The sequence below is a fragment of the Scomber japonicus genome, chromosome 16 (genome assembly GCF_027409825.1).
Source record: "Scomber japonicus isolate fScoJap1 chromosome 16, fScoJap1.pri, whole genome shotgun sequence".
NCBI lineage: Eukaryota > Metazoa > Chordata > Actinopteri > Scombriformes > Scombridae > Scomber > Scomber japonicus.
Window position 1 is genome coordinate 11,175,194 of NC_070593.1, and position 24,700 is coordinate 11,199,893.

General features: G+C 39.1%; 1 protein-coding gene and 4 gene segments (V, D, J or C); 3 read left to right on the top strand and 2 right to left on the bottom strand.

The window, feature by feature from the left end:
- Positions 1-622: 622 nt before the first annotated feature.
- On the top strand, positions 623-14,420 carry LOC128375567 (serine/threonine-protein kinase PAK 2-like). Of its 4 annotated transcripts, none has more exons than XM_053335948.1 (15): positions 623-702; positions 7,512-7,699; positions 7,816-7,922; positions 9,426-9,573; positions 9,682-9,698; positions 9,808-9,921; positions 10,195-10,318; positions 10,436-10,499; positions 10,634-10,682; positions 10,829-10,941; positions 11,063-11,180; positions 12,087-12,186; positions 12,313-12,509; positions 12,754-12,891; positions 13,730-14,420. In XM_053335948.1, the coding sequence occupies exons 2-15, from the start codon at positions 7,528-7,530 to the stop codon at positions 13,814-13,816; spliced, it is 1,548 nt and encodes a 515-aa protein (XP_053191923.1). In that variant the 5' UTR covers positions 623-702; positions 7,512-7,527; the 3' UTR covers positions 13,817-14,420. The 4 variants fall into 4 exon arrangements, with proteins under 4 accessions (XP_053191923.1, XP_053191922.1, XP_053191921.1 ...); XM_053335947.1 differs by having other exon boundaries at positions 646-870; XM_053335946.1 differs by lacking the exon at positions 623-702 and adding an exon at positions 7,110-7,251.
- A 3,876-nt stretch (positions 14,421-18,296) lies between these two features.
- LOC128375862 (Ig lambda-2 chain C region-like) lies at positions 18,297-20,274 on the bottom strand. The segment is given in 3 exon segments: positions 18,297-18,800; positions 19,571-19,654; positions 20,226-20,274. Coding segments are annotated over 3 exon segments (459 nt in total).
- Positions 20,168-20,745, top strand: LOC128375863 (immunoglobulin kappa variable 4-1-like). The segment is given in 2 exon segments: positions 20,168-20,324; positions 20,417-20,745. Coding segments are annotated over 2 exon segments (381 nt in total).
- A 1,115-nt stretch (positions 20,746-21,860) lies between these two features.
- Positions 21,861-23,836, bottom strand: LOC128375864 (Ig lambda-3 chain C region-like). The segment is given in 3 exon segments: positions 21,861-22,364; positions 23,135-23,218; positions 23,788-23,836. Coding segments are annotated over 3 exon segments (459 nt in total).
- On the top strand, positions 23,835-24,307 carry LOC128374826 (Ig kappa chain V region 120-like). The segment is given in 2 exon segments: positions 23,835-23,886; positions 23,979-24,307. Coding segments are annotated over 2 exon segments (381 nt in total).
- The last annotated feature ends 393 nt before the right edge of the window (positions 24,308-24,700 follow it).

Below are 24,700 nucleotides of genomic sequence, written 5' to 3' on the forward strand. Positions count from 1 at the left end.
TTTAAGCTAACAAACAAACAAACAAACAAACAAACAGAAAAGACGTTTACCTCTCCCATAGAGTACGGTGACAAAAGGGAGAGGCAGAAGTGGGAGTCGAGACATAAATTATAGGGGCCCACGGAAGTGAACATGAAACTAACACTCTTGACTGGAGGAGTAGCATATTAGATAAGCAGAGATTTTGTGTAATTATAAAACATAACTGATTAATAATTAACTCAACACATATATCTTGTACTATATAATTAACTATGTCACATGTGTTACAACTGAACAAGCCTCAAGATGCTGCTGTAAGCTTTAAAAAATATATAACACTAATTGAATGTTATTAATTGAAAAAAGTGATGGCTTTCATTAGATATTACATCAATGAAAAACAAATGTGCAAGTTTAGAGAATACAGGAGTAGAAAGTGAAGTAGTCTTTTATTTTGAAAAGTCTACATCACGTTGTTACCGGTGTAGTGTCCACCAACTTTTCACAGCCTGACGCTGCGTAAACACGTAGCAGCTTCAGCCTTCTTTTGCCCCTGCGTTTTACGCGCCGTCTGCTATTTGCCCAATGAGCTCTACGGAAGCCGACAGGTTCCGACTCCCCCGGTTTGTTCTACGACGTTCCGGTTCCTCCCCGGGACAAGAGAAGAGCCAAAGCTGAAAGCCACTCGGGGGGGAGAAGGAGAAAGAGAGGAGACAAAAAGTGAGTGTGATAAAAGGCGGTGTAGTTTATTCACACCTCCGGGAGTGTTTGTGAAATCTCAGCGTCAAATCTGAGCTTTTTAACCCGGCGTGAAAGTCAGCAGCGGCGGGGCGGAGTTTCGGGAGTTTGGCCGGAGTGCGGTTGAGTTTTTGTGGTTGACAGCAACCGGTGAGTTTAGATTTGGTCATTCATCACAGCCAGTCCGACTTTTGTCTCATACAGAAGTTACTAATTTAGTGTTAAGATGCTTACAAAGACATTTTTTGAACACAGGAAGCTTTCAGACTGTTTGGTTTACTGCAAAGGAGACACTTTTCCTGTCAGACCGGGGTATAAATAAAGCCCAGCAGCAGCAGCAGCAGGCAGGAGATCCAGATGTTGGAGGGATTTGTGGTTTGCTTTCTTTTTTAACTCAAACCAAAAGTAATAACAGTCTTCTGGAGAGAACAGTAGCATTGGAATAACATGTGAAGTTAATACAAAAACATCTGTAATAACAGACAATGGAGGCAGTTGGTTTACAGTACATGACTCAAAAGGGCCTAAACATGTCTGATGGGCAGTGTTGGGGAGTATTTAGTTACATGTAACGTGAGTTAATTACAAGATAAATGTGACTTACTGAGAAAAAATGTAATTAATTTAAAGTTATTTTTTTAAGAAGTTGATCATTACAAAGGGGATTACATCTGAAGTCAAACTTAAAATGTAGCTGAGGAGGAGGGTTTTTTCCTCATTTTTTAAATATTTAACATGTTACTAAATACATAATTGCTGTTTTTAATTAATATTTGTAATATTAATATAATATTAATATTAATTAATGATGTCAATCACGTGGGCTTATTTGGAGCACATGTTGGCCTTAATTGGTGTCATAGTACCAATTAAGCTCATGCCAGACTTTTGACTTTTGTCCAAATGAGAGATAAAACACCTCAACTAATATTTTGGTGGGATTAATGGGTACACTTAGCCCAAGAGTCAAATGTAATAAGTTACATTACTTGATTAAGTAATTAGAATAGTTACATTACTACATTTTAAATAGGGGTAACTTTCCCAATGAGTACGTGTGGTTTAATGGATATTTTTCAGCTCCTGGTTTGGAAATGATCACTTTTGTGACTTCACCAAGCTACAATCTAAATCAATATCAAGGTGAAGTCTGAACATACCAGACATATAGTAGCTGTAAATGAATTGTAAAACTGCAGTCACAGCCAGATTTTAGTTTGGTTACAACCTCTCCTACCTCCTATAAGTTTAAAGTTCCCCTTTACATATCCTTTACAATATACAATAATGCTTGGAGTAATAATTTGTCTGCTTATGGTCGCCGGTGCTGCTTCCTACATCCTCCTGGACCACGATTAGCTCCCGATCACTATGGCTATCACTGCTGGTGAGCACAGACAAACTTTCCGCCATCCGCTGACGAATGTAACGAACTTGGCACGTGTATAATTCTACACAGTGAAGCTTAAACATCCCATTAGGGTTAAAAAATAAGCAAAACACATTTTGAGTGAAGGGGAACTTTAATACAAGGGCTTAAAGGAGAAGTGACAGTTTTTCAAGTCTCTTAAAACAATAGTCAGGTGCCCAAATCAGGTTTTTCTTGCTGTAATCATTCCTCCTGTACTGACCATTTGAAGATCCCTTTGTAATAAGTAATGTGTGTGCTTTAGTCAAATCAAGTAGATATCTTTCAATGTAACAGTCTTTATATTGACAGAGTCTCTCTTTTTGTTACTGTTCTACCACCACAGCTCAACAGGGAAACACAAAGAGTGAATTTAAATACAAAAAGACTGTAAATGTGGCAGATAATCACTTGATATGACTAACCCAGGCTGCTTCAGATCAACTTTTAAATGCATTTGTGCACAAAATGAGTAGATTTTGTCCTGCATCACTTATTATGAAGGGGGTCTTTAGATTGTCTATGTTTGGACTGCAGACTGCAACACATACATTTATCAAACTGGTAGTATCATCTCTTCTGCCATCCATGTATTTTCAAGATGTATGACCTTTGTACAGTGTGGGAGAGATTAAGTGTGTGTATAAGAGCAATAAAAGGAGTGACGGGTAAGTCCAGGAGAGGATAGAAAATAAAAAAGTATATTTAAAGGAAATGAAGGAGGATGAAGGGGTCTTGTAATAGTTAGTATGGACAGGAGGAATGATTACAGCTCATTTGGACTCCTGACTGTTGTTTTAAGACATACTTTAACCTATCCTTTAAACTACCGCTGAAGACACTGAGATGTAATTCCTCTGCTTGATGGAAACAGTCCATGCCGGTACACCACAGCACTCATTCATACAGCTGGACCACAAAACTAACGGGCTACGACTTTAAACCCAGAGGCTTGTTTTGTACCTGCTCCAGTTCAAATCATAGATTGGAGTTATGACAGTGTTTGGTTGGCGATTTGATTTGTCAAAATGTTGACACAGGGGTGAGGCAGCTGTTTGAATAACAGGATAAGCTGTTCGGTGTAGGCGTGCAGCAGCTGGGCAGCGTGTTTACACTCCTGTCCGCTGCCAGAGCCATAATCAGTGAAGTGAGTGTGGAAGGTGGTGAACTCAGACAGTGTGGGTTTGTGTGTGTGTATGTGTGTGTGTGTGTGTGTGTGTGTGTGTGTGTGTGTGTGTGTGTGTGTGTGTCTGTCTGTGGTGATTTGTACAGTATGTTTCTGTGTCAGTGAATGAAAGAGGGCAGCGTTTGAGCATGTGTGCATATGTGTGTGTATGTGTGTGTATGTGTGTGTAGGCTTCATCACTCCTTCCAGGAAGTCCTCCGCAGAATTTCCTTTTATAGAAGCCGAATACAAAAGACTTGCTGTCCACTTCCTGTAAACAGCTCAGCGGCTGTGTTTGCTGCGTTCTGATTGGACGGCTTGGTCCTGTGACCCTCAGGGGCTCGGGGGAGTTCCAGGATGAGGAAGTGGGCTTCCCTTGACGGTGGCCAGCCACAGGGAATAGAAAGTGTTCGGATGCGGTGAGAGAGAGAACAGATACTTGAATAGTAGAAGTCAAGAAGGACAGACAGATGTGGCAAGAGGCTGAGGTACAGCGATCATGAGAAGAGAATCTAACAGCAAATGCAATGGGATGTAAGATAGTTGCAGTATGCTGTCTGGCTGTAAAATAATCTTTTTGGTAGCTAAGCGTGGAGAGTTTTAGGAGATACATTTGGGAAAAATAAAGGCCCAGAGGCAGGACTGTGAAGGAAAGCTGTGATGGATAGATGAATGAATGTAGGTCAAGACTTTGGGTTGAAACAGCTTCTAGATTAAATGATGTGTTGATCGACAGAAAAATAACAAACTACAACTCTGATCATTTAAATCAACATTGTTAAGTCACTATACGATACGATAGCGTTAACAATCAATCAGTTAATCATAAAGATAATCACCAGCCACCCATCCAGAGGCTGAGAGGGTAAAACTATCCAGAGAAAGGTACTAAAAAATAACACCATTGTGTGTAAAAAGCAATAGATTTTGGATTCTCTCTTACTCTGTCGATAGTCTTGTTACCCCTTTAAACTGCCCCCACCTTCAAGCTGGAAACCACTGGCTATTTTAATATAATATATAAATACAAAGCTGGATTTTAATGACTTAAAGGAATAGTTCTGCATTTTTAGGGAAACATGGTAATTTTCTTTCTTTCCGACTGATGAAAAAAACAATACCACTCTCACACCTGTCTCTTTAAATATGAAGCTACAGCCAGCAGCTTGTTAGCTTAGCTTAGCATAAAGACTAGAAACAGGTGGAAACAGCTAGCCTGGCTCCAAAATTTTACTTGAGCATTTTACTTTAGTGCCGCACTATTTTGTGGCTATGACCAGCAATTTTCTTGAATCTTTGCAACCCGTCCCAGTCAAGAAATAGTCTGGCACATTATCTCCTGAAAACAGAGAACTGGTGTTTTTACACTCAAATAAATCATGTAACGTATTATTTGTGGAACGTTAGAGGAGATGGTAGGTGGATTTGTTTGCACAGACTACTAGTTTCCTCCTGTTTCCAGTATTTATGCAAAATATTGAACTATTCCTTTAATGATTAAAAAAAAAACTTTTATAGGCTTTCTGTCTTCATTTCAGCATTTCAGCAGCTTTAGGAAGCGAGTCAGAAGTTATACAAACACTGTAGCCTTTGGTGCTGATGTGTGCACCTGCCTGCTCCCCTCAAAGTTGTTCTACTGCCGCTCAGTAGGCTTAGCTCTAAGCTACACTTCATAAAAGACATACATGTGCTCACAATGGAGCCCCTGTTGGTAAGGGGAGTGTGTGTTTTTAGGGCAGGGAATGTGTGTTAGATGAGGCTTGCATGAGGAGGAGGTGTGTGTGTGTGTGTGTGTGTGTGCGTGTGTGTGCGTGTGTGCGCGTGTGTGCGCGTGTGTGATGAACATATGTACACGCCCAAACTCCAGCAGCCCCGAGGCTATGAAATTCCTACTGAGAGACAACTTGTCTCAGCCTGGCCAGCCAGCACCCAACATTCAGTCCAACACACACACACACACACACACACACACACACACACACACACGCAGACTTTGAAAATGCACATTAAGGCTGGACTGGGTCTAATTTTATCCTGCCAGGGCAAGAATACACTTGCCCCATCCAGGATCGCTGAGGAATGAGGCAGCCTGTTAGGACCTGCCCTGAGAAGAGTGAAAAGACAGATAGAGGGAAGCAGCGGGAGCTAAGTAGATAAATGAGCAGTAGAGAAAGAGGTGCATACGCTCGCTGGGAATACAGCCATTTCTATTGTTCACCTGGTCTTCTGTAAGATACAGAAGAGGCGACAAACAGGTGAGTCCTTAGCAGCTTACTGTAGAAGGCGTTGAAAAAGATGCTTGGGGGCGTAAAGAGAGCTAGGGGAGTGTCTCATTGTCTCCATTTGGACTAGCTCATTGGATTGTGTCTTTATAATGGTTTGACTGTCTCACCATGTTGGAAGATTTGAGTTTAAAATCAGTTTGCACATGAATTACGGGGGAGAAAGCCACCACAGGTAGTACACAGCCAACCTATGACTGAAAATCATTGCACAGTAGGGTGCAGTGATTACATTATAAAATGTTAGAGTTACAATATGAGGAATGTTTCAGAAATGTGAGTATTTTAGCCTCGAGCACAGAGGATAGTGTGGCTGTGTCTTCTGCTCGTAGCCTGAAGGCTCAGTTCTTCAGCTTGTGGGAATCGTCTGTTTCAACAACATCAAAAGCCTGACATTGTGTATTTTGGCAAATGTGTTTCTAGTTCTCTTCAGAGGTTATGTCGGGCTCCCTTTTTGTGGTGTTTTGATTGAGAGGTGAATCAGGTCAGCAGGGCTGCAGCGGGAGGAGGGTTTACGTGTGAAGACGAGGTCAACGGCATACAAACCTGAGCCACGTTTGTAACCCAGGTCTGATACGCGCTGTGTCATTGGTGGTCAGACACAGGAAGTGAGGAAACCTTTGTTTGCTTCCTGTTTCCTGTCTGTGATGTCACCAAGAATGCAGACGGCAGCTCCGAGTCGATCAAACTGCTTGTTCTGCAAGGTGCTCTTGTGGTTGAGGATTGTGTGCTTGCGCATGTGTAACTGTATGTGCCCATGTGTCTCTACAATCTCAGTTTTCACCATATTAGGTTAATGGGTGACACTCAACCCATAACAAGCAGTCGTGTGAGATGTAGTCAAAGTGTCAAAAAATTCAAGTAAAACACTTCAAAATCATTCTTCAGTGAAAGTACAGAAGTATTATCAGTTTAAGATTGTTAATACTGATGCATTAGTTAGTTAGAGACATTTTAACGTTGAAGCTGGTTGAGATGGAGCTAGTTTGAGCTACTTTATGTGAAGTCAGGAGGTTTAGTCCATTGGCCTCTAAAAACATAGCAGTCAGGCCCCCTCGACAAATCTGAGGGGTCGAGATGATTAATTGGGCATAAAGCTACAAAAATGTCTACTTGTGTTTAAGACATTAATCAGATCTGTGCTTTTCTTTGAAATGTTAGGTCATTATAAGTCTTTTGAGTGTTGAAACAGAAGTTAAAAGTGGAAATATCTCTTTGGTGGAACCGCAAACAACTGAAAAAGGGTCAGTGGCCAAAATAGGGAACAATGGGTTGTACTTATAAGGTTATCATATGTTCTATAAATTGATTTCCCTTTGTACTGAAGCACATTACTCAGTAGATTTACTCAATTACTTTCCACCACTGGGTGTTTGTCATGTTTCTGAGGTTTCACACTTTCCAGCTCAGTTCTCCTTCTTTATTACGGTGCTTTTCTTCACTGAGCTCCATTTAACTTACTTTGTCATACTATTTTCAATCACCCACTCTCTCGTAGGCACGCTTGTTTCTCTCTCTGTCTCTTGGCCTCCTTTCCTTCCTCATTCATTCGTAACTGTGAGCGAGACTCAACACGTCATTTCACCCATTCAGTGTTGCTTCCTGTTCACACTCTCTGTTCCCTTCGCTCCAACACTCAGCACAGATCCACAGCTGGCGACATGGATGGATTTCTGGTCTGTGTATGCGTCTTTATGCTATTTTGTTAGTTGTTTTTACTCGGTGTAATGTAGGCTAAGTTTTTCTTGATTTGTCAAATTGAAAAAGGCGTCTCTGAGTAGCATTTTGGGCTAGCGTTGTGCTGCTTTGATGAGCATTGTGAAATGTTAAACAAAAAAAACCAAAAAAAAAAAACAGGAAGAAGTGAACCAGTGATTGAGTGTGTAACAAACTTATTGTATTTCATGAGTGTGTTTGCATTTGTGCGACTCTACAGGTGTACGTGTGTGTAGATGTGTGACAGCGGAGTGTGTGAGGACAAGCCCCCCGCCCCCCCTGTCAGGATGAGCAGCCAAGGAGGAGCCAAAGACCCTCAGTCAGCCAATCACAGCTCTAAGCCGTTGCCGTCTGTACCGGAGGAGAGGAAGAGAAACAAGATCATCTCCATGTTTGCCTCTGAGAAAGGTGAGAGACATGATGAATACACACATATACCTAGACACACATGCTGTACTGTTAAAAAACCAAAACATGCATGTCAGTGGATGACCAAGACATTGACCCTTGACCTTTACCTGCAGCAGGCAGGAAAAAGGACCGGGACAAGGACAGGCCTGAGATCTCCTCCCCCTCGGACTTTGAACACACCATCCATGTGGGCTTTGACGCTGTCACTGGAGAGTTCACTGTAAGCATCTAACCTTAAAGGTCTATTCCAGAGATTTAGTATAGCAAGGAGAAACATTTTTAAAAGATTGGTCAAAAATAAGACTTTTAAGCTTTTAAGATTTCCTGACTTTTATACTCCTTCATCTATACTTCTGCTTTAATGGGATACTCCATGCTTGTGGCAGCTACATACATAGGCTGTGACACTTTGGGCTACACCGCAGAAATGTTGCTACATGTCAGAGTAACAGTGGCTAATGATATACCACGTGGTGACCACAAGAAACTGTGATTGGCTGTGTGTGTGTTTTTTCATGTTAGTGGAGATTTGGGTAGAGATAGTTGATAGGGAAGACTACAATAAGGAAGTTGAAGAAAGTCTCGGGAGCCTTCTCCTTTTTTTAGTTACACACGTCTTGCAAAGCCATCTCCACTCCAAGCTTTCCTCTCGCTGTGATCGCTGCTCTTTATCACAGTGAATGAACAAACCCACATTTTGTAAGTGCATGCCAGTTAGTTTTAGTCCTATTTAGTAATGAAAACAAGCTGATATGGAAATGAGCTGAATTCTGTGCATGGCCTGCTGTCACTTTCTCTCTTACTCCTACAATTCCCATGATGCTACTAAAAAAATCACCTTTTATCAGATGGCACTACTTCCTGATTGTAATGCAGGCTTCCTGTTAAACACGTAAGAAGAGATACTTAATGACTTCATCTGGCTGACTTTATAAAGCCTCCACAGAGCCACAGAAGATATTATACAACTGTTTTCATAGACTCGGTTGTGCTGAGGGGATTGCCCCTTTTTTAATATTGCATAAAAATGATTCACTGTAGCCCAATGAGTGATTGGCTCAATAGAAATAAACAGCTGTAGTTGTGCCATGATTGTTGCAGAACCCAGCTAGGGCAACGTAACATGTTTCAGAATACACTCTCGGATTTGACTTCACGCAGAAATCCTTAAAACTGCACAGACATTTAGTTGGCAGGATAAAACGGAAACAAGCAAAGCACATTTTCTGCATTGTGGTCAAAAACTTCCGGAGTCAAGTAAATAATAATTCCTTTTTTTTTTTTTTTGCTGTAAAATTTCTGTCATGCATGCAAAAGTTTATGTACAGTGAGTATATGTGCAGTAAATTACTCTTTAACTCCTGAAGATGTAAAGTTAATAGTGTTCATGGGCTTTGAAGATATAGTTAAGCCTCTTGTGAAACCTGATATAGATAGTTCATTTTACTATATTGTTGCTGTGATGTTAAGCTACCAACTCTTAAATGGTACTTTTAAGCACAGCACATATACATACATACATACATAATGTACTTTTGGAAACTAGTAATCGATGTATAAGTCTGTAATATTTGTATTTATGAAAGTTAGAAATGTGGTACAGTATTAAACATCAGGGAATCGGATCGACTCACTCCAGTATGGGAGCTACACCTCCTGTTTCTTGCATATGTTTTTAACTATGTGTGTGTGTGTGTGTGTGTGTGTGTGTGTGTGTGTCCAGGGCATGCCAGAGCAGTGGGCCCGTCTCCTTCAAACCTCTAACATCAGTAAATCAGAGCAGAAACAAAATCCACAGGCCGTCCTCGACATTCTCAAGTTCTACGACTCCACCAGTGGAAAACAGAAATACCTCAGTTTTTCCGCCTCGGGTCAGTTTTCCTTTTGCCCAACGGATGATTAAAAGTCAAAAGTTTGCAACTGTGCAGCTTCTCTGCTCTGTTCTTACACTTTCTGTTCTGTTATTTTCTCTCTTTTAGATAAAGACTCTCAGTCGGTGAGTAGTTCCACTCATCACTTCCATTCTCATTCAGAACATGACTTTACATACGTTCAGCATTTTCTAACTGTTTCTGTGTTACATGTGGGTATGTTTGCTGTTGCAGCCAGGCAAGCAGGGTACCGCAACCTCCCAGTCAGTTGGCAAGGATGGAGACGATGATGACGACGACGATACACCGCCTCCCATTGTGGCACCGCGGCCAGAACACACAAAATCAGTGAGTCATGATAAGAAGATTGTGTTATTTGTTTTTTATAACATGAAAGTACCAGAAACACATTGCACTTTTGAACAATGAATAATGTAATCAAGAAATCTTTTGATATTGTTTCCTATGATGAGTTTTAGCGGGCATTACAGCTTTTTATCCAAATACCCAAAAAAACAACATAGCAGCCAAAAATAAGAAGGGCAAGATCGTCCAAGGTTCAGTGTTCCTCGGGAAATGTCAAGAACAAAAGAATTTTTTTGTTTTTGTTTGCTGTGTCAGGTGTACACGAGGTCGGTGATAGACCCAATCCCAGCTCCAGAGGTAGACGCAGCCTCCAAGGCAGCTGACAAACAGAAGAAGAAGGGAGGCAAGATGACCGATGAGGAAATCATGGAGAAACTCAGTATGTAAAACACACACACACAAGCTTATAGAACTACAGGATGTGACACATGTGACACAAAGCCATATCTATTTTTGGCTCTTAACTTTTTTTTTCTTTTTTTTTTGTGATTCTTAGGAACTATTGTCAGTATCGGAGATCCTAAGAAGAAATACACTCGCTATGAAAAGATTGGCCAGGGGTGAGTCAGAATTCAAAGCATGTAAACATAGTTGTCAAGTAGGTTGCTCATCCAGACTTGGTTTCTTGACCAAAGGAGAAGGAGAAATAAAGAAAAGGCTTTTTATATCACGTCCCACTGTTTTTTACTTTCAGGGCATCTGGAACAGTTTACACAGCCATTGATGTTGCAACAGGACAAGAGGTAAGATGTCCTCATCTCTGCCACTACAAAAGCCACAAGTTCCCCAATTTATGAAGAGGTTGGATTGAACTGTGAAGAAAAATCATTACAAGCTAAATATTGTTCAATACTGTGATACCACATTTACACAATATTGTGTTCTGCAGGTGGCCATCAAACAGATCAACTTGCAGAAGCAGCCGAAGAAAGAGCTAATCATCAATGAGATCCTGGTCATGAAGGAGCTGAAGAACCCTAACATTGTCAATTTTGTAGACAGGTAACCCCGACCTAACAAACACTCACTGTACACACACTGTACAGATAAACATACAACACATTCACAGCAGTAACTGTGAGTCGACTACTTTGTGAATGTGTGTGTTTTTTTTTTTTTTTAGTTTCCTTGTAGGCGATGAGCTTTTTGTGGTGATGGAGTACCTGGCTGGTGGTTCTCTAACTGATGTTGTGACAGAGACGTGCATGGACGAGGCTCAGATCGCCGCTGTGTGCAGAGAGGTGGGCTTACGAGTACAAAACCTTTTCAAAACGTCAGTGAAAACCTGTCAAAGCACTTCTGTTGGACAATGCCTACAGAGGCCGCGTAGTGAAAGCAGCTCGTCAGCAGCAGCTTCAGTTGTCCGCCGCTGTCGTCACAGGATGCTTTCAGGAACAATTTTGGGTGTGGGGCATCAAACTCCATGCTTGACCAATTTCACACACTGCTATACACACTGCTATATTTAAATCCACCACCTCGGGGGTGTCACCTGAAACTTTTTAATGCAATGTAAGTGTGAACTGTAGTCTCAGCGTTGCAGCTAGGGCTGCCATAGCAACCAGAGAACACAGACCCTTTTCGTGTCAGTTTACGTAAGCTCAAAATAATCAGACAACAATCTGACACTGGACAGTTCAACAAACCTCTGAGAGGAATGCTCCGCCCTTCTTCCCTGAACACATCAGATTATCTGTGTCTTATTTTTTCTTTATTCTGTTCATTAAACCATGACGCAGCCTATGCGGACAGCTATATTACTTAAATAGAAGCATATCTGTTCCATCAGATGCATACAAGACTGTATTCTATTTTTGTAATGAACAAATCTCATAATAGTATATGAGGCCCTCGCCTCTTGTATGTTTAGTACCAAAATAGACAAAGACACTAAAATAACTGTGTGCTTTACTGTGCTATACTTATCTACTTTCTTTGGCTACTTTTAAAAACTAAACTAAACCAAAGACTTATATGTTCACCTTTGCTTTTAATTGCTGCTAATAATTGTATTCTGACTCACTGTGACTATTTATGAATCTTTCATCTGTTTTTATGTAAAGCACTTTGAATTGTCCCTGTGTAAGAAAACTGTCATCATGTGTTAATTTTTGGGGAGTCTTAACTTCTTTCCTCTCCGTGTCCAGGTTCTCCAGGCTCTGGAGTTTCTTCATGCCAATCAGGTCATCCATAGAGACATCAAGAGTGATAACGTACTGCTGGGAATGGACGGATCAGTCAAACTCAGTGAGGGAACACGCATGCGAACAGACATGAACACACACAGATCCACAAACACATACTCTACATATCTGACTGAATAGCACATGCGTGTGTATGTTTTTGGATCTTAAACCATTTCTCTCTTTGCAGCCGATTTTGGCTTCTGTGCCCAGATCACACCAGAGCAGAGCAAGCGCAGCACCATGGTGGGGACTCCATACTGGATGGCTCCAGAGGTGGTGACCAGGAAAGCCTACGGACCCAAAGTTGACATTTGGTCCCTGGGCATTATGGCCATAGAGATGGTGGAGGGAGAGCCTCCATATCTGAACGAGAACCCTCTCAGGGTGAGTTTGGACTGGAAGGGAGAATGGGAAGGCAGCTGTTTTGCTGTTTGTGTGTGAAAGTATCGGTTATTTTCAACATGATTAAACTTTTTAATATTTTATGATTCATATTTTAGTTTATAAAATTTCCCCAAAGTGATGTTTTCAAATTGCGTATTTTGTCCTATCAACAAAGATCCTGGTATGTAATTTAACATAACATGAAACAGCTTTTCTTACCATGCTATATTTGTCTTTGTCTTAGGCTTTGTATTTAATCGCCACCAATGGGACTCCTGAGCTGCAGAGTCCAGAGAAGCTGTCTCCTGTCTTCAGATCCTTCCTGTCCCGCTGTCTGGAGATGGACGTGGAGAAACGAGGATCAGGCCGAGAACTGCTACAGGTACAGCCGGCTTACACACTCGCACACTGTCTCAATATACGAGTATCTCTCTCTTTCAAAAAGACATACAGTGCATTAGGGCTGCAACAACAATTTATACGCTGATGGTTTTCTTGATTGATCATTTTGTCCAAGAAATGTTAGAAAGCATCAGCCTCTAAAATAAACTTGTCCAAACACTGGTCCTTTCTTAACTGTGTGTGTGCGCAGTGTGTTTTAGATAAATATTAGTGTTGAGTCAGACTCTGTATGGGCAGATACCCAATATTGAAGTGCTCAGATTGGAATCGGGGGTTGAAAAAAACTAACCTGCCGCACCAGATGGTTTGTTACACAGAACCATCTGAGAACTCGTCTTTGGAAAAGTCTTTAAAAAGGGCAGGGACCTTTTAAAAAATACTTGGCAGATGATAGGATGAACCATCTGCCTATCACCATCTATCACTGTCTTACCTTGCGAGGCAGCTGAATTCGCAACGTTGATTGCTGACATAAAAGCATAACTTATGAGATGGATTCTTGTATGAAAACGGCATCATGAGATCATGTGAGAATCCATCTTGTAAGGCTTCAAGCTCGTCCAGCTGCCTTGCAAGATAAGAAAAAAAGTGACATATTCGAATTGCTTGTTTTGTCTTACCAACAGTCTTAAACCCGAAACTACCAGTACACTATTTTATAAGACAAAGATAGCAGCAAATCTTCGCAGTTTAGAAGCAGCAGCTGAAGAATAGAGCATCTAGAGTTAAAGAATGTTTTTTGCACTCAATCCTAAAAATAGTCAATTCCTCAATTTATTATATTTCATGTGTTCATTCATTTCTCTGTGTGTCTGCAGCATCCTTTCTTGAAGCTGGCCAAGCCTCTGTCCAGTCTTACCCCCCTCATCCTGGCAGCCAAGGAGGCCATGAGGAGCAACCGCTAAATCCCTCTAGTCTCTAAGGACTATGAGAGCTTACGCCAGTGACAGTCAAACCAACCAGCATTTTCTACTGGTCTACGTGTGACAGTCATCAGCGACCTGCTAGTGTTTTTGTTTTTTAAAAGAGTCATAAAGTGCCTCTCGACTCTTCCCGGTGTTTCTGTACTGATGCCAGATTAATCGTATCTTTTGTGCCTTGTTCTGAAGCCGCATGCAGCCATAATGTGTTCTCTCTGTCTCTTACGGCCATTGCATGTGTGTGTTGTTGATGCTGACACTGGTTACTATGCATTTCAGGAACACAGGATCACTGTTGCAAAGGTTCAAGACTCTTAACACACTAAGGAACATTTTTTTGTCTTTATCTTAAGACCTGGTCACAAAGCTGTTGAGAGCAACTTTTCCTGAGAAATTGAGGAACATAGACATATTCAAATCCATATTACATAGTCGTTCAAAGCAAATGGGCACCAAACTAAATGTAACGGTTGTGGGGCTCTTTGGTCTTAAAATCAAGTCAATAAAATCTGTTAAAATCACAGGATGAAGCCATTCTTTAGTTTTAAAATCAACACAAAAATACTTGAACATTGACTGTTGCTTTTTTTAAATAATAAGTATTACTGACACAGCCTTGCTAGTGTCTGTGTATGTCCCTGCGTCTCACTATATGAGTCTTTGTACATGAAACATTACATGTTAATATTAGATAAAAGCCCTCTGTTGGCAGTTTAGGGTGTCACCAAGATTTAAGGCACATTATTAGCTCACATTTTTAACTTAATAGTATTAAACATTCTTTGTATTAAAGAGACATGATCAAACATTTTCATCATTAGGATAAAGATAGTGAGGATCCTTGGTGTATGGAGATACTTGAACTTTTGCAACAGGTTTCTATGGTTGTTGCTATGGTTACTCATGTGTTTTGTGACAGGGTCCAATAGTTGAGAAAGTGTACTGTTGTCCAGCATGGGACAATACAGTCCTGTGTGCAAGTGTCCTTGTTTGACCTTATATCTCACTGGAAATGAACCCATCTCAGTAAGGGGATGGGATTTGTTTGTTTTTCAGTCTGCTTTTATACATGAAACTTTCAATTATTTTATAATTGTAGATGGAAAATGAGCAGACTTCTTTTGTTAAGGATGTTACCAGGAACCAAAACACACACTAGCATTAATCCAGCATCATTCACCTCCGCTATCAAACTATGCAAACCCTTCTGAACACTCAGATGTTCACTGCTTGAAACATTTCCTTAAACCTTGAACTTTCAAGAATACTGCACCGAAGAGCCACATTTCTATGACGTGATGTTTCATTTAAATATCCTGTTTGTCTTTAGCCTTGCCTTTTGCAAGAGATGCCTTACTGTCGGTGCATTGGTGTCAGTACAACACAAATACTGCGTGAAGCTGTCTGTCTGAATGTGTTGGAACTGGAGAAAGACTTTGCATTTTTTTGTATATTATGTATTGGTGATGTCTTGTATTTTTAGCAGCTTTTCAAAAGTATGTATATCATTGTTTTATATTTGTAACTAACACAGCAGAAGACAATTTTGTTTTTTTCCAATGTGTGTTTATATGTACCATTTTATCTTCAGTTCCCTGATCTGCATAATTATGGACTCCAAACCATAAAATGTTTTGATAATCCTGAGACACTCCAGTCAGACCTGAGTCGATCAGTATTTGGAAATGATTGTTTTAGCCTGCTTTGGGTACCCATTGAGTTCCAAAATGAGATAATATCTAGTTTTCCAGCATGTTTAGACAATCACTGTAAAGCATTTAAAACATCGTATTGAATTTGTTCTTAACAGATGTATGATTCAGTGAAACACGCTCATACGGTACTCAACAGGTTGACACACATACAGACTGCTTCCAATATACTATTGACAGGCTGTAATACATCATTATGTGACCAGAAACACACATTCCAGTTAGATGTGTAACGTGAATAATTGAAGATTTTAAAATGAATGTGCTGTTGTTCATTGTGAAACCAAATCAACACAGTATATAAATTATTATTAAAAATGGACTTCAATCGACTTGTGTCTCTATCAATGTATTTACATTCTCCTATTTTTACACAAGAGGGCAGTATCGAACTTTTTGTGGCAGAAACGGCTCACTCACATCCACCAGTTATAATAGACTTGTGCCATGTATCATATAATTTTATCCTTTTTCCTTGAACACATACATCCATAATGGAGATGTTACTGGTTTTCTTGCTGATATTAACAGTCAATGTTCAGGGTGAGATGGTGACTTGACTCAAATATACCTACCGATCTTTACATTTAGTTAAGTTTTCTTCATGTAACATCTTCGATACAGTAGTAATATTGTTGTATGTTGTTGTTATTGTATTATTGTTTTGCAGGATTGACAGCCAATCCAACTGTGAGTCAGTCTCCTGCATCAAAGTCTGGCAGTCTGGGGGAGACAGCTCAGACAGACTGATCTCAGCTGGTACCTGAAGAAACCTGGACAGCCTCCCAAAATGCTGTTTTATCAAATAAATAGATTGTTGATACATTTCAGCAGCAGTGGATCTGAACCTGAATTCACTCTGACTATCAGTGGAGTCCAGGCTGAAGATGCAGGAGATTATTACTGTATGGGAGAGTATGTTGGCTCGTCCACACAGTGATAATCAATTGTACAAAGAAACTTTCAGTTAGAGTGCACACAGAGTCACAGTGTTGCACCTGTGACTTGTTGCAAGAGATTCGGATATGCACGACTGCTCACCTGAGCAGCCTCCCAAAGATAAACCAACAACTTACAGAAACCTCTCAAAGTTCACCTCCAGTCAAAGGGGAAGTGAAACTGATTTTCATGAGCCTGACATTCAGACTTTGTTACCTTTTATAGCAATCTTCCTTACTGAGAAAAACAAGAGACGTGTCTCAGATCAAAAATGAATGAAGGAATATGCTTATTTCGCTTGTATCAACACAAAATCTTTGTACATACAAACACTTTTGTACATTTTTGAGCAATAAAAGAATACAGAATGCATTGTATATAGATTTGATCAATTATTAAACTTATATTATGGCCTTCCTCATATAGTTAATTTAACAGACACTTGTCTCTAAAGAAAGGTTTTCTCTCTGTAGTGTTTTATTCCGGTTTGTTGTGTCTCTACTCGTGGTCTTTTAAAAATAAATCTACAATATGAATAAATATTGATCTTGATAAAAGTTATTCCCAGACTTTAATTCCCAGATCAGCTTTGTTTAATGAATAACAAAAATATAAAACAACATGCAAAAACTGAACTTCATCACAGTTTATCGCAAAATTTCATATAAAGTATATAAATTGTACAAAATAGAAATATGTGATTCAAATTCATTAAGTGACCATAAAACAACAAGCATTGTCCCTATTAAAATATCTACATCTATCTTTTAACAACACACCAAAATTAATATTATACTGACTTGACAATATTCTTCAGTCTGTTGAGAGCAGAGAAATCATTTCCATAGAGAGGAGGCTTTGCATGGTCCGCTGATCCTTTAAGCATATCTTAAAATAATTTGTTTTTCATTGTTTGTAAAAACATGTAAAACAAATCTATCTAAACATTTAAATACATATTAACATGAACAGCTACTCCTTTCTCTTTTCATTGGACCCAAGTTCCCAACATTTCTAGTGCTTTCTATTAAGTCATTAATTTCATACCAATGTTTCTGTTAATTAATCACAAATAGGGAATACAGGTTTCACAGGAGTAGTTTGTGTTTCAACTTATGTTTTATTGAGGGGCTTCAGTCCTGCTGTGATTTCTCTTTTGAATTTTGTATTTTTCTACTTTTTGTATCTGGAAAAACAGATATATTTTCATACGCTTTTGCTTTTTAATCCACACGAAAACTCTGATTTAAGTAAGTGAAAAGGATTATATCTGATGACTCTGGCCAAAGCGGAGATTGTGACCTTTGTTTACACTACTGTGAGGCGCTCAACGGCGTATTTATGCTGGTTCGTGTAGATGGAAATGTTTCTCAAAATGATCCGGTGTGTCATTTTAATCCATCTCTTTAATTGTACAATAGAAACACTGAACTCTTGTTAAAATGCAGCCAACAACAGCAAAAAGTGTATTTGCTATAAATGTTTCAAGAGCAGCACAAAATGATGCAACTATAGCCCAAAAGGAAATAAATATTCATTACTAAATATTTTAAAAATTTGAATGACTTACTACTTAAAATTAATGTCACAAGTTAATAAAAGTGAAACCATCTCCTGTAGTATTAGATAAATGGCAGTTTAACATCAGGTGTGATTATATTTGGATGATCAAGAAGGTTTTTTTTATAATGTAGTGATCAGAACCCCCCCAAAACAAAAAACCCACTCACTTATTATAATCAAGAGTTTATTGAATAAAAGTTCAAAGTTCATGTCACATTTTAAATGTATGAATCATTTCTGTTGCAGGGAAAGTCATAAAATTCAGTTTCATTTGAAAAGTAATGAACATAAAGCAGAATATGAAGAAGATCAGTGTTAGAAAGCAACATGCACATTAAAACAGCTGAACAGAGAAGATCTGTAGCTTCATCAAGATCTGGAGCAAAGAAAAAGAAGCATCATTTCCAGACAGGAAGTGTTGCTGAAGCTCTACTCTGAGCAGCGGTCAGGGTCCAGGCTTTGAGTGACAGGGGTCTGTCCATTCAGACTGGCCTCACAGATCACTGAGCACGCCTTCCTCCAGCGGTCTGCAGAGAGGCTCAGGGTGCTGCTCCAGCTGTAGTGGCCGTCCCTCCCCAGGACCTCCGGGCTGTGTGACACCTCTGAGGAGCTGCTGCTGCTGCCCCCCACCTTCCAGTCCAGCCTCCAGGTTGAGGGAAAGCCCCCGCTGGCCAGACACAGCAGTGTGGCCCTGCCCTGCTGCACCTCCTCTTTGGAGGGGGGGAGGACGGTCAGGGTGGGCCGCACCACACCCACTGGAGGAGAGAGAGGGGGAGGAGAGGGGGGAGAAAAGACAAAGACGGAAAACTTTAGAGCTTGTGCTGCTATTGCACTCATACACTAAGAATCAGACCATCAGACACATGAGTTAAATGATATTGATAATAATTATTGATGACATCTTCACATCTGTTTCATAATGTGAGACAGTGAATAATTCATTTTCTTGTGTTTAAACTGACAGAGTTGAAACATTCATGTGAAGACAGTTCAAACTTTGTCATCTGTCTCTTTCACTTCCTTTTCACTACATGTGAAATAAATGAACCGTGAACACAAAGCTAAGCTGCATTTACTGATAAAATCATATTTATGTTCAACTGGAATTCAATTTTAGATTCTTTAAAGATTTTTAATCTACAAACTGTTTGAAACTTTCAAAATGAATGAATGAAAATAACATTAAACTATTGATGTTATGTTTTGAAGATGAGTAATGTTACCTAATCTAACTTTCACACAATTAACAATTAAAATCAGATAACAATTCAAAGTTAACATTACAAAAATAGTTTCTAGAAAATAGATTTTCATTTTCTTTCTACAAAGTTTTATAATGTGAAATACTGAATGAATTTTCAGGTCTGCAAAGTTTCTTATCAGACTGTGAGATCAGCCGTCTTTGATAAATAACAAAAAATATCAAAAATATACAAACACTGAACTTGATTACATTCTCATTTAATATTTGATAAAAGTTATAAATGTTATATATTATACAAAGTAATAAATCTCTGGTACTTACAGTCAACGGTGAGTTTGGTTCCTCCACCAAAAGTGTACCACAGTGATACAAACTCATTAAGTGGCCGTACAAAAACCTCCTGCACTGTGAACAAGCATCTATCCACTGAAAAGTCACTTTATTTCTACTAAAACTGGATAATTAACATTTTATCAAAGATACAAAATGTTTTATTATTGATTTCATTTTAAATTTCTTCAGGAATTAAAATATTTTACATGATTTTTATGAAACTTTGTACAAGTGACAGTAAACAGGTAGATTTTCCCTGTAAAAAAAAATCTGATTGTAAACATTTTACATATTTGAGATCATATTAAATAAAAACAACATTTCTAAATAATCATAAATGACAGAATAAGTATAAAGTGTATTTGTGAAACCTTGTATGTAAAACTATTTAAATAAATAAAGATACCAACCACTCCCATTGAAATAAATGTTTTAAATCCTCAAATTAGTTTCCAAAAAAGTGATTTTATTCCATTAAGATCACAGATGGTGTAAATCCAAAGAGTATTTCTCCTGATTTTGTGTCCCACGTTGCCTTCAGTCTGTTGAGAGCAGAGAAATCATTTCCATAGAGAGGAGGCTTTGCATGGTCAGCTGATCCTCCAGTGAACTGAGAAGGTTTATAGTCCTGTGAGTTCAACACTGCAGGACTCAGATCTGTCAGTCAACACAGCAGAAACCACAAGCAGCATGACTCTCATCACCATCCTCATCTGGACGCTGGCCTGCTGCTGTTTTACAGGTTCATTGACTCAGCAACATTTCAAACATGATGTGCTGCCTTTTCTGTCATTTATTTCTGCTGATAAATGAAAGATTGTTTTTTGTGTGCAGGATGCAGCGGTCAGGTGACTGTGACTCAGCCTCCAGTACTCACATCTACTCCAGGATCCACTGTCACTCTGTCCTGTAAGGCCAGCCAAGCTGTGCGCAAGTGGCCTGATGGCAATGAGTGTATGTTCTGGTATCAACAGAAATCTGGACAGACTCCAAAGCTCCTCATAAAATACGTGAGCACACTTGAATCAGGAACACCAGATCGGTTTAGTGGCAGTGGAAGCAGCTCTGACTTCACTTTGACCATCAGTGGAGTTCAGGCTGAAGATGCAGCAGTTTACTACTGTCAGAGTTACCATAGTGCTTATGTGTTGTCGACACAGTGATTTGTAGTCATACAAAAACCTCCCTCAGTCAAACTGCAGAGACTCTGAGCTGTTACAGCAGGAACCGACTGCAGCTGCTGAAGAGGAAGAGACTCTGACACAGACCACTGAACACAGAGCTGACAGTAACATCACCAAGCACAAACTATGTATTAGCTCTACTACATATATTGAGTTTATTTCTTGTCATTTTTCTAAAGACATTTAAAATTGTATTGACACCACATCATTTTTTGTTCACTTTTACTCTCAGCAGAAGAACTGATCACATACTTCAGTTGTTTTTTTCTCCACTGATAATCTAATCCTAAAGATATATATATATTCTTTTTTTTGGGCTTATTTGCCTTTATTGTATAGATTAATAGAGAGAGACAGGAAACAGGAGGCAGAGAGTGGGAATGACATGCAGGACAAGACCGCTTGGTGCAGGATTCGAACCGGGGTCGCCTGCAGCAAGGACTGCAGCCTCTATACATGGGGCATGTGATCTACCCACTGAGCTATGTTCAACCCAAGATATAGATTTTCATACCTACATTTTATCATAATACACACTTGTTTTATTATTTATATATTTTTTACATTTTGTCTTTAGCATATTATTTCTTTTTCATTACCTATTAAAACTGGTTAATTCATACGGTCATTTAAGTCCCAAGCTATTCATTTTCTATAAAGGGAAGTGCCAGTTCAATATATAAACATTTGTACCACTCTTCATAAAATAAAAGACCAATATACCTCACTGCACTCTCTTTAATATACAGTCATAAACAGAAACATATTTTGCATTTTTTTAATGCATATCAAAATAATACAACTACGGCCCAAACTGAAATAAAAATATTTCCAATTCAGTAAACTACATTTTAAAATCACAAATGATTTCATGCTAAAATGTCACTTAGTAATAAAACATCAAGTATCTCCTGTAGTAGTATAAAATATTATCAGGTATGATGTTGAGATGATCATTAAAGTGTTTTTCATAATGAATATAATTTTTAAAGAAATACAAAGACACTGATTCATTATAATCAAGAGTTTATTGAATAATAGTTCAAAGTTCATGTCACATTTTAAATGTATGAATCATTTCTGTTGCAGGGAAAGTCATAAAATTCAGTTTCATTTGAAAAGTAATGAACATAAAGCAGAATATGAAGAAGATCAGTGTTAGAAAGCAACATGCACATTAAAACAGCTGAACAGAGAAGATCTGTAGCTTCATCAAGATCTGGAGCAAAGAAAAAGAAGCATCATTTCCAGACAGGAAGTGTTGCTGAAGCTCTACTCTGAGCAGCGGTCAGGGTCCAGGCTTTGAGTGACAGGGGTCTGTCCATTCAGACTGGCCTCACAGCTCACTGAGCCCGCCTTCCTCCAGCGGTCTGCAGAGAGACTCAGGGTGCTGCTCCAGCTGTAGTGGCCGTCCCTCCCCAGGACCTCCGGGCTGTGTGACACCTCTGAGGAGCTGCTGCTGCTGCCCCCCACCTTCCAGTCCAGCCTCCAGGTTGAGGGAGAGCCCCCGCTGGCCAGACACAGCAGTGTGGCCCTGCCCTGCTGCACCTCCTCTTTGGAGGGGGGGAGTACGGTCAGGGTGGGCCGCACCACACCCACTGGAGGAGAGAAAGGGGGAGGAGAGGGGGGAGAAAAGACAAAGACAGAAAACTTTAGAGCTTGTGCTGCTATTGCACTCATACACTAAGAATCAGACCATCAGACACATGAGTTAAATGATATTGATAATAATTATTGATGACATCTTCACATCTGTTTCATAATGTGAGACAGTGAATAATTCATTTTCTTGTGTTTAAACTGACAGAGTTGAAACACTCATGTGAAGACAGTTCAAACTTTGTCATCTGTCTCTTTCACTTCCTTTTCACTACATGTGAAATAAATGAACCGTGAACACAAAGCTAAGCTGCATTTACTGATAAAATCATATTTATGTTCAACTGGAATTCAATTTTAGATTCTTTCAAAGATTTTTAATCTACAAACTGTTTGAAACTTTCAAAATGAATGAATGAAAATAACATTCAACTATTGATGTTATGTTTTGAAGATGAGTAATGTTACCTAATCTAACTTTCACACAGTTAACAATTAAAATCAGATAACAATTCAAAGTTAACATTACAAAAATAGTTTCTAGAAAATAAATGTTTATTTTCTTTTTTCCAAAATTCTATTCATCTGAAATACTGAACGACTTTTGATCCCTGCAAAGTTTCGTAACATATTGTGAGATCAGCTTTTGATTAATAATAAAAAATATCAAAAATATACAAACACTGAACTTGATTATATTCTCATTTAATATTTGATAAAAGTTATAAATGTTATATATTGTACAAAGTAATAAATCTCTGGTACTTACAGTCAACGGTGAGTTTGGTTCCTCCACCAAAAGTCCACCACAGTGATACAAACTCATTAAGTGGCCGTACAAAAACCTCCTGCACTGTGAACAAGCATCTATCCACTGAAAAGTCACTTTATTTCTACTAAAACTGGATAATTAACATTTTATCAAAGATACAAAATGTTTTATTATTGATTTCATTTTAAATTTCTTCAGGAATTAAAATATTTTACATGATTTTTATGAAACTTTGTACAAGTGACAGTAAACAGGTAGATTTTCCCTGTAAAAAAATCTGATTGTAAACATTTTACATATTTGAGATCATATTAAATAAAAACAACATTTCTAAATAATCATAAATTACAGAATGAGTATAAAGTGTATTTGTGAAACCTTGTATGTAAAACTATTTAAATAAATAAAGATACCAACCACTCCCATTGAAATAAATGTTGTAAATCCTCAAATTAGTTTCCAAAAAAGTGATTTTATTCCATTAAGATCACAGATGGTGTAAATCCAAAGAGTATTTCTCCTGATTTTGTGTCCCACGTTGCCTTCAGTCTGTTGAGAGCAGAGAAATCATTTCCATAGAGAGGAGGCTTTGCATGGTCAGCTGATCCTCCAGTGAACTGAGAAGGTTTATAGTCCTGTGAGTTCAACACTGCAGGACTCAGATCTGTCAGTCAACACAGCAGAAACCACAAGCAGCATGACTCTCATCACCATCCTCATCTGGACGCTGGTCTGCTGCTGTTTTACAGGTTCATTGACTCAGCAACATTTCAAACATGATGTGCTGCCTTTTCTGTCATTTATTTCTGCTGATAAATGAAAGATTGGTTTTTGTGTGCAGGATGCAGCGGTCAGGTGACTGTGACTCAGCCTCCAGTACTCACATCTACTCCAGAATCCACTGTCACTCTGACCTGTAAGACCAGCCAAGCTGTTAATACGTGTAGTCCTCCTTGCTTGGCCTGGTATCAACAGAAATCTGGACAGACTCCAAAGCTCCTTATAAAATACGTGAGCACACTTGAATCAGGAACACCAGCTCGGTTTAGTGGCAGTGGAAGCGGCTCTGACTTCTCTTTGACCATCAGTGGAGTTCAGGCTGAAGATGCAGCAGTTTACTACTGTCAGAGTCTCCACTATATAAACAGTGCTTATGTGTTCACACAGTGATTTGTCGTCGTACAAAAACCTCCCTCAGTCAGACTGCAGAGACTCTGAGCTGTTACAGCAGGAACCGACTGCAGCTGCTGAAGAGGAAGAGACTCTGACACAGACCACTGAACACAGAGCTGACAGTAACCTCACCAAGCAAAAACTTAAAAAAAAAGATTTTCTGTTTGAACAAACATTTTCTAACATTTTTGGGTATAAACAGGGTATATTTTTTACAATTTCTGTTTTTCTTTTGTTTCATGTTTTAGCTTAAATCACCAACTAAGTAGCCAATCAACATGTTTCCTTTGTGCCTGGGCCTACAATATGTTGCTATGGACACTGTTCACATTACTGCTGTACTATCAATTTAAGTTAAAACAAATCATTCACATTTGCTCGGATACTTAC

Bases quoted from the DNA above. Each gene is read 5' to 3' on its own strand.
- LOC128375567 (XM_053335948.1), top strand. From the start codon at position 7,528: ATGTGTGACAGCGGAGTGTGTGAGGACAAGCCCCCCGCCCCCCCTGTC. The intron at 10,683-10,828 runs GTAAGATGTCCT...TGTGTTCTGCAG, and splicing joins ATGTTGCAACAGGACAAGAG to GTGGCCATCAAACAGATCAA. The intron at 11,181-12,086 runs GTGGGCTTACGA...CTCCGTGTCCAG, and splicing joins TCGCCGCTGTGTGCAGAGAG to GTTCTCCAGGCTCTGGAGTT.